The sequence below is a fragment of the Acipenser ruthenus genome, chromosome 16 (assembly GCF_902713425.1).
Source record: "Acipenser ruthenus chromosome 16, fAciRut3.2 maternal haplotype, whole genome shotgun sequence".
In the NCBI taxonomy this organism is placed as follows: Eukaryota; Metazoa; Chordata; class Actinopteri; order Acipenseriformes; family Acipenseridae; genus Acipenser; species Acipenser ruthenus.
In genome coordinates, this window is record NC_081204.1 from 31,980,898 (window position 1) to 31,990,830 (window position 9,933).

The 9,933-nt window shown below is 44.8% G+C and overlaps 1 protein-coding gene across 1 annotated transcript; it reads right to left on the reverse strand.

Annotated features, from left to right (window-relative positions):
• Positions 1-5,230: 5,230 nt before the first annotated feature.
• Positions 5,231-8,908, reverse strand: LOC117412452 (ras-related protein Rab-39B). Its single transcript, XM_058989477.1, has 2 exons — positions 7,050-8,908; positions 5,231-6,222 (listed from the first exon to the last, which is right to left on the reverse strand). The coding sequence occupies exons 1-2, from the start codon at positions 7,262-7,264 to the stop codon at positions 5,796-5,798; spliced, it is 642 nt and encodes a 213-aa protein (XP_058845460.1). The 5' UTR covers positions 7,265-8,908; the 3' UTR covers positions 5,231-5,795.
• Positions 8,909-9,933: the final 1,025 nt, after the last annotated feature.

The following is a 9,933-nucleotide window of genomic DNA, read 5'->3' on the forward strand; positions in this document are numbered from 1 at the left end:
TGTTGATGGTGTCCTTGTTAATAGCTAAGCTCTGATCGTTAATCCTGGTCTGCGCTCCTCTACCCCTCCCAAGTGTTTGTGCACTCTTCCCTTGGAACCACAGCGACCCCTGCTGGTGAAATGCCTCGGGCGCCGTGGAAGAGTGTCTCCCCTCTCATCTTGTCTTTGTAGTGTGTTGTAGCTGGCAATGGCAGGGCTGATCCAGCCAAGTATTCTCATTAGTAATCACTTCAGGGAGTGGATAGCTCCAGTGTGTCCTCTTCATCCACACAAAGAACAGAGGCCCCCTCTCGCCTGCAGTCTCTGCACAGCACTCTAGATTGATCTGCAATGCCACAAATCACCTGCTCTGAGCTCTGTGCTGGAAGACTTGACCCGCCTCCCTTCCATACCAGTGCTTCCCCACTCTAACCCTTGATGACTGTTCCACTCCAGGACTTTGTTCAATGACGGCAGGGATGGAAAGACCTGTTGCCGAGCAGTGTGAGCCATTCCTGGTTTTACTAGGAGTTTAATAAGAGGCACTGGAGCTGATCAAGCACATGCTCAAACCTGGAGTGGCTGAATCTGCTATGCAATAGGAGTCTCTTCTATCTCTGAACTGGACTTGAATGCACCAGAGTGCCTGAGTTGGGAACCGCTGCTGTGCACCCCTGGATCTCAGCTGTGTTTCCCAAGTTACATTAAACGGCTCGGCTCGGGTTGCTGGTGCATTCACCTAGGTGCTGTGCTGGGCTTCCCAAGGTGTAGGTCCATCTGGCTCGTTTGGTCGTGTTGTTTTCTAAACTAGTGTTGAAATAAAAGGTTCAGCTACACTATAGGATGTAGAATTTGGGGGTCTTGTTCCTGCAAAGCTGCATACTATGGGAGGGGAATAAGAACCCCATTTCATAGCAGTCCAAACAACCCAGATTCGTTGAATGTGAGCCTTGCAGAATGATATGGGCTGTGTCTTCATTTAGCTACAGTCTGCAAAGCTTCAAATGACTATGCAGTTCTGGAAGAGCCTCTCGTGCCTTGGTAAGTGAGTTTATATGGTTAATGAAGGTGCAGACTGAATCCACACACACCACCACACAAAGCACGGAAAAGCCTCTGCACAAATTCTGCCTTGAACACGGGCATAGAAATATTTGCTGACTTCATGCAGGTTAATATTCAAAAGCCCAGCTGGCAGTATACAGAAATAAAATAGGAATTCATAATTCAAAGAGAAACCTCTCTGGTTATAAAGGAGGAGATTAGCAACTGCAAGTTTTCCAGCCATTGACTGCACACAGAACAAAATGGAAGAGTTTTTATAAGCAGTGCTTGAGGCTGTCTGGAGAAGAGGTCTCTGCGGGGCAGGATGAACCAGAGGACACTCCCTCTGCGTCTTTTATTTCACAGTGTACTCTGCTGCCATCTACTGTCCAAAATTAATATTACAGGTTGAAATGTCAGCAGCACTGTAGCTCGTTCAATAGAAGACTTGAATTACTGAGGCTGGAAATGTCTGGTTAATGGAAGTTTAAACCTTTTGTATAAACTTCTTTACCATTGAAACTATCATACATATTTTGATAGAAAAAGTTGGTTTAGTATATGTATATTTAGTATATATATATATATGTTTTTACGTTTATTTGTTTTATATTTTACATAGAGTATTTTGTTTGCACGGTAACTTTAAAAAAGAAAGATCTTTTTTAAACAGTACATTTTCAATTCAAAGTTTAGTAAGAAACATTGCTGTTTAAGATTTGAAATGAGTGTGCAGTATTGACCCTCTCGCCATGCCTGTCAGACTTGGTGACTATGAGTAGGGATATGCCTCCTGTATATATGACAGAATACATGTCATACTAGACGGTTAAGTGGGGCAGTCTGATATTAGGTGGGCAGGCAGAGACCCACGTTGTCCAGTGGGTGCACAAGAGTCAGTCCAGGAACAGTCAAAGCTGTAGCTCCTTTATTTGCCAGTTTGCACACTGCCATTCCTTTCCTAAGCTGTCATGACAGAAGGGTCTAACACAGGGGTGTCAAACTCCAGCCCTCGAGGGCAGCAGGGTCTTCTGATTTTCATTCCAACTTAAGCTCTCAATTAACATCATTGATCTAATTATTTGTTCAATTTGACTTATTTAATATTTTTCAAGGTCTTTTACAGTTGATGGTTTTAAAAATGCCCTTGATTCAAGGTACACTACCTATGAAACATTTTGAGGCCTGAAGAGAAGTGTTAAATGTGTCCAGTTAATCAAATAATTAGACCAATTAAGTAATTGAGAGCTCGGGTGGAACGAAAGCCAGAAGACGCTGCGGCCCTCCAAGAGCTGAGTTTGACACCCCTGGTCTAACAAGTTCAACTTTTCCCATTGAAAATCTGTGCACTTTTACTCCATGGGTAACTCCAGGTCCATAATTACATCTACTGGCTAAATATATATCAGGCTGCAAGTGGAATGAGAGCATCCCCTTACCCTTAGTCTGTGATGTAAGCAAGTTTGTGGTCACATGTTTCGCTAAGTCTGTATAGAGTTGCGTGCAACTGATCAGTTGAATGCTGAAAATGAATGAGAAAGATCCAAATGCCCCTTCTAAAATATTCCCATGCTAAACATGCTTTCTTACAGCCATGCTTTTACTGTGTAGTGACTGAGTCTCAGCATAGATTGCAAAGCTTCTCTAGGATTTAAGTTTAAACTCTCATATATATAGTCAATGTGTTGTAATTTGGCATGGTCTGATTAGCCTGACTGAAGTGTCAGTAGGGTTAAGTGCTACTAAATATAGCAATGCAGGTTTGTATGTCCGGTGTTGTATGTCTATCACAAATAGCCCATCTCCCCAAGCCAGCGTGTTAGAAGTATTTCAAGGAACCAGAGACCCGATGACCAGTTGGGGTAATAAAGCCAGACAGGATAAAAGATATCACACTTTGTTCAGTTTCACAAGAAAAGTTTTTTGAGTCACATTTTGTTTTAGTACACGTTACATTTCTCTTGCTAAATACAGGCGTTGTTTTCTATAACCCAGTACAGCTACATAAATCGTACAGCTTGAGTTGAAAATTCACATTTGAGCACTTCTACTGGTTAGGAATTAGCATTGTGGAGCTATTACTGTAGAAAGCACTGACTGAGCTAGTGCAGAGAGCTTGCACTGATGACCTGGAACTACAGGGGTAGTTCTGCAGAAGCCACTGGTGTACCGAGAGGGGAGAGGGGGTCAAAGGAGCTGGGTGTTTCAGATCGGAAGCAGAACACACCTGTTTCTTATTCATAAGAGTCCATCCTTCCAGGACAGAGATGGTAGTGTTTCTGTCCCTCAACCCCAGGAAGGAGTGTGCTTTTGTGGGAGTCACACCCACTCGGACAGAAAGAGTCCAAGATGCTTTAGTTACCTTCCCAAGTCTCTGCAACTGGGCTACCCAGCAACAGAAGCAGCACGTCTCACTCAGTCTTATCATGGGGGAGTATTGGATTTCTAAAGCAGCCCCATCCAACTTTAAAACAGAGTGCAGTCCAAGCAGCTAAGAGAAGTCCCGTTGTTTGAAATGAACTGTGTGGGCTCGGCTCGGTTACCCAGCTGTTTAGTCGCTTTGCTGCGGAGGGTGGCAGGGCTTGGAGGAAAGAAGCAAGCTCCAGCAAGGGTTAACAGGACAGCGCCTTGCAAGCTGCTCATTCTTCAGGCATCAGAGAAGTGGGTTAGACAGCCTCCTAGCACTGGAGAGAGAGAGAACCCAGCACCAAGACACACAGTAATTTGCTGTGGCCCCTTCGGGTAAGCACTTTTCCAGTGGCTCCAGTCTGACACCACCTCTCAGCAGCAGGGACCCAAGCCAACGCCAGCCCTGGGAGTTGAGAAGCAATGAGGTGCGGAGGGTCACCTTGCCAGCTGTGCAGGTCCACAGAGGCCCATTCAGCTCGTAAATGTGCTTATAGGCAGCTGAGCCCATGCCAGGAATACAAGGGAGCCAGTCTGAGCTACACCTGGGCATCACAGGGTGGCAGAGCCAGTGTCTGAGCTACACCTGGGCATCACAGGGTGGCAGAGCCAGTGTCTGAGCTACACCTGGACATCACAGGGTGGCAGAGCCAGTGTCTGAGCTACACCTGGGCATCACAGGGTGGCAGTGCCAGTGTCTGAGCTACACCTGGGCATCACAGGGTGGTATAGAGTGGGGATTCCTCCAGATACTGCCCTACCCCCTGGACAATGCATTTACAGCACGGGTGCAGCGGCATGAAATGAGGCAAGAACCAGTTGTAAAATGATTGAGGTCACCAACATCTTGTCTTTTCTTTTTTTAATTGTTTGATTATCTTACCTGTCAAATTCTGTTCCCTCACTCACAACAGCTCAGGAGAGCTGAAGTTCAGCGGGCGTCCCCCTGATCGCACCGCACACCGACTGTTTAAACCCAGGCTCTTGACAGCGGAGATCAAAAGGCTACGGGTCCCTGGAGGACAAAGGTGCCCCTGCATTTATTTACTACGATGAGCTGATTTCTGTTCTATTGTTCTATTGTGAAATGCTTCAGCTAACGGCAGGATTCAATTTGAATAATGGTGCCACTATCTTTATAGCAGCTTTTTAAAAAGTACCAAAAAAACCCGAAATAACATCTGTGATTAAGGTAACTCATGTGTTTTTCTTGCCGTTTTAAATCAATGCAGTCAGTTTTTGCTATTTGGTTTTTGAAATCCTCATAAAGATAAGACTGCCAAACGTAACACTAGGATTACTGGCCCCCGAGTAGTGGGGGCACAAAATAATTAAGAGGCCACAAGACGCGGTGTGCGCTGCACTTGAGAGGCGCTATACTGCGCTGGTATTAAGTATGTTTTGAGTGCCGTGGGAAGCTGATTTCAATCCTCTCTTAAATAACACTGGCACTGTGCCAGGAAACTGTTGACCCTCCTTGTGCAATTAACTGTGTTTTTGTTTATATTGTTAATTAAGAATGCCAGTCAGCTCAAAAGCAATTAATTCCAGTCTGTACTGTATACACTAAGCACTGTATATACAGGTGGGTATGCTCTGATGTCACTTTGCATAGCAGGGCAATCAGACCTAACACGCTACTGCTGATGAGTACCCTTCTGTTATCTTTGTAAACACTGCATTACCTTACACTTTCCAGGATTTCTTCTAAAACATATTAGTGTTTCAATCTAATGATATTCATTTTACCACTGAAACAAAACAGAGGTTACTGGAGGAAAAAAAACAAAAAAAAAAGATGTGCAGTAAGAAACATTGATTTTTTTTTTTATTTCTATACATGACATGATGAGAATCAAGACAACCCACACTGTCCGAAATAAATGTGCCTTGCTATTAGTTGAAGAATTGCTGGAAATGGCAAGGCAATGCATTCCTGGTGGGCGCCGCTGGTTCTAGTATATATTTAGTAGACGTGGGATTGCCACAGTTGAAGATGCCAGAGGCCATGCAGCACCCACACTGTCAGTCAATGACACACCTAAGTTAGCTGCTCGTATTGTTTGCTATTATTGTTTCATACAGTATATTAATACATTGCCTAAAAAGCTGGAGCTCTGCATTACAGCAACAATGTCCGTGGACGTTTCGAAAAGCTAAACAATAAAAACATAACAACCAAACAAAAGAAAGAAAGGAGGGAAGGAAGGAGGGAGATGCCACATTTCAAATTGCCCAGGTGTGGAAGGAGAAGCACTTCATTCCCTCTCTCCAAAACAAAAGAGAGGGAGGGAGATCCCAGTGAACGTCCGCTCCTGTGCTGGCAGCTCCCTCCCTCCCTGCTTGCGTGTCCGGCTGCGGTGGGATTAGCAGAGACACCGGCGGTCACTCTTCATAACCTCCTCGGAGGAGTGCACAACGTTGGGCACGAAGCCGCTCTTGACCCCCTCCCAGCCCTCCTGGATGGTGATGTCTCCTCGCTTGACCAGCTCGAAGATGTCCCGTGTCAGCTCGGTGAAGGCCTTCTCCACGTTGATGGCGTCCCGCGCCGAGGTCTCCACGTACCTCATCCCGTAGGAGCCCGCCAGCTTCTCCGCCTCCTGCCGGCTCACCTGCCGCCTCCCGTCCAGGTCGCACTTGTGCCCCACCAGCACGAAGACGATCTGGTGCGGCTGCACGTGGCTGCGCGCCTCCTCCAGCCACTCGTGCACGTTCTGGAAGGAGCGCCGGTTGGTGATGTCGAACAGCAGCAGCCCGCCCACTGAGTTGCGGTAGTAAGCGCGCGTGATGGACCTGCGGAAGAGAGAAAAACCGATTTAAAAAAACAAAAGTCAAGCTATGGAACTAAATCAATCGGATGAGTGTTAGTGGTCTAATCTGGCCTCACGGACTACCCACACAGGCCTGGGAGCGAGATTGTGTAAGAGAAAGAGCAAGTGACCTCGGAAACATTGCAAATATCTCAAAGGGGTGGTTGAGCAGAATAGTCACGTGGCGTCTGCAGCTACAAGTGCTTTAAGCAATCATTGAAACATGAAGCCCTTCAGAGGGAAGCCGAATCTGTCAGCTCTCCTGTACTTAGCCTTTCGTTTTGTGAAAGTACTTGCTTGTAAAAAAAAAGGTGCTAGACTGGTCCCACCACCGTTTCTCATGGCTAAGCTGAGAACGCTAAACTCGTTTTATGTGGGACTCAAACCCCAGCTGCAGTACAGGGCCCATGGGGTTCAGAGAGCTCAGTACTGGTTTCTTGTGAAACGGGTCAGGTGAACATGGGGGAAGAAAGCAGGAAAGTAAAAACGTGTAAATCATGCAGCACGATAACATTACACACAGTTACACATATAGAGTACATAAACACTTCCAACATATACACTCCTAATCTATCTGTCTGTCTATATTGCAGCCTTGAGCAGCACTAAACTGAAATTGAACACCAATGACGGCAAATTATAAATGCAAGCATATTGTTTAATAAAGCAAATCTCGTGTGTCCCTGTGGAGCTGACCACAACCCAACCCAGACACCCCGCCGGTACCAGGTCCTAGCGAGACTGCGCCCCCACCACGCCCCTGCTCCTCACTGTTATCATCATCACCACAACCTCCCCTCCTCCCCATACCTGAAGCGCTCCTGCCCCGCAGTGTCCCAGATCTGTAGTTTAATGCGTTTCCCCGGCTCGATCTCCACCAGCCGCGAGAAGAAATCCACACCGACCGTGGGGTCGGACACCTGGGCGAAGCGTCCCTCGGTGAACCGCCGAATGAGGCACGACTTTCCGACCGTAGAATCACCAATCACGATCATCCGGAACTGGTACAGCCATATCGCCTCCATCTCGCCTGATCTCTGTCACACACACAGAGCTAACTGCAGTAGCGTATTGTCCGGCAGTAGCAACACACACTTTAAAAAAAATTAAGGGTGCTTCTAAATTTAAACTACGCTTGACTTAAATAAAGTAGTTTTTTTAATGTTGTATTTATTGTTGGTTTGCCTATTATTTGAAACTGAGCAAAAGCTTGAAAAAAATATTATGCAAGTCAGAATCTTAACAGGTTCAGTCACCTTTTAACACCGTCATGAACTCGTAGAAAACACCGACAACTTGATACTATAAACTAGTTTGATAGCTTTTGTTTTGAAAATAAATAAATAAATAAACCAGACCGTCGTTATAGATCCAATCCGCATTAATTGCTCAGATATCGGCGGGTTTGGGGTAAACAGAAGCTCCAGATCATATACTGGTTTTCTTCAGATTCCTAGCTCTTCAGATATTAAAAATAAACACCGATGCAATTCTCATCTCGGATTGGCCTGCTCCTGCAAGAGCTCTAGGTATACCAGCAGCAAGGGGAACAGAAATCCTTAAAACACATCAATATGAATATGTTCAAAGCTTTTTTCCCCTCTTCTAACTCCAGTGATCGCAGTTTCCCCTGGCTCGCAGCCTATCCTCCACTCCTCTGCTGCTCAAACTGCAGTGCTGTGTGGCGAGACCTTCGTTTTCTAAACAAATAAGCCTCTAGCTGAGCTCTCTATTGTGCGAAAACAGATTGAAATTCCAGGGCGAGTGCTGTAGTTATTACACCCGCACCGGCTCTATCTTTCAGGCTCCAACACAGCTTTTTGACAGACAATGTCTCGGGAAACTCCAAGGTCAGTTGGCCTCCATTTTGCAAATATCAGCAATCTCAAACAGAGATTATAAATGTTTATTTATTTATTTTTTCAGGATTTTTTTCACGTTTTAATTAATTGGTCACAGAGCTGTATCGCCTGACACAAGCTATCGTTTACTTTGCCCATTTATGAATTATTTTAATGATTCGTTTTTTTATGTATTTATTTATTATTAATCTATTATTATTAGTCTAGTAGTGTTTTTGGTGTTTTGTTTTTGTAAAATGTAAACAACTCACTTAATCACACCGTCTATCTAGTGCACGGATTCTTCAAACATATTAAATAAATTTCGGTCCTACACAAACAAATAAAGAAAGCAATTTATGTCGTTGTAGTTTTCGTGTTTTCATAAGCTGTCAGTAGACGCTGTCAACAAAAACATCATATCATATCCATATTTCTATTTTTTAAAAAATTACTGCACAGGAACCATTTAATAAAGCGCATTAAACGTCTTCAAAAGAAAAAAAGGCTTGCTTGAAATTATTTCTTTGGAAAACAGATGTCAGGAAGACACATATCTAAAGGCCTCTTCTCAACCATTAAAAAAAAAACACAACCAAAAAGCACTCGCGCTGCAGCGATAATCACGCGATTAAAAGGTTAAATGGTTTTGCGTCAATTTCCTTATCAGTTTTGGTGTCTGGAAAGGTGCTGGCATCGTCCTGCTTTCGTAGCTGATTGCTTCATTCCAGTTTCCCCATGTTGTAAAGATGGAGAGGTGTTTGGAAAATGCTGATGAAATGGCAGCAACATCAGCACCATACCGCCTGACTCATCGCAGCATCAGTACCAGCACCGTATTAACCCAAACAGAGGCGGCCTTACTGCCTGTTCTACAATCAGCGCAATGCAATTACCGTAACAACTGTTGTATACTGGCCGGTTATAAATTAATTGTGTTATAAAAATTACAATGCCTCAGTCGTCAGTCTTTAATCAGCAATCCCCCCGCTCTTTAGATTGAACCAGGTGACCACACTGCCTCCCCTCCCGGGTTCAGCGCCTAATCTCTGCCACGACGCCACACTGTCTCACTCCCACTCCCTCAGGTCTAACCTCCAGTCCTGGTTTTTGTTCCAGCCAGGAACCAGTTTTACACACGCATTTTTTTTTTTCTGTGCACGCTCTAAGACTTCAAACGGCACGTCAGTTTTAGAGTCACCACGTACATCCCTACTGGACTGCAATGCAAATTAATAATACAAATAAACAAATAAATAAATACATTGACCACATTTGGCCCCGCATTCCAATTCCAGTCCAGGTTTTTATTCCACGGTTCAGCTTCAGTTGCATTGCATGCCCGTTTCTATGGTAGTTATTCAACTGTATGTTTGTCCATCTGGTGTAACTATGTAGGGATGCATCGAGCAAAAGCCTGGACTGGAAAGTGATTTTGATGCCAGATTTTGTCTGTGTCTTGTCTATACCACGAGACTTGGCCACACTGCTTTCATTCCAGTCCCTCAGCTCAAATGAGACCTGCACCGCCTGCCTCCCTGTCCATTAACTCTAACCTCTAGGCCATGCATTAAAAAGAGTCTGAAGGAACTTACTGGACTGAATTTAAATCCGAAATGAATAATGTAGAAACACAAAGTCATTTCCAGTTTTGAGAAACTGTTTTAATATGTGTTTACTGAGAGATGCCACGTCTGCTCCACACCGTCTGATGAGGGTATGGTACGAGTGTGGGAAAACAGAAAACGTGGTGCGTGCTGGGAATTGTAGTCGAGCTTCTCTCTTAGCCAAACACAACGTAAGAACTCCTCGGATAAAACTACAACTCCCTGCATGGAGAGTCACAGAATGAA

Bases quoted from the DNA above. Each gene is read 5' to 3' on its own strand.
- LOC117412452 (XM_058989477.1), bottom strand. From the start codon at position 7,264: ATGGAGGCGATATGGCTGTACCAGTTCCGGATGATCGTGATTGGTGAT. The intron at 6,223-7,049 runs GTATGGGGAGGA...TCTCTTCCGCAG, and splicing joins GCGGGGCAGGAGCGCTTCAG to GTCCATCACGCGCGCTTACT.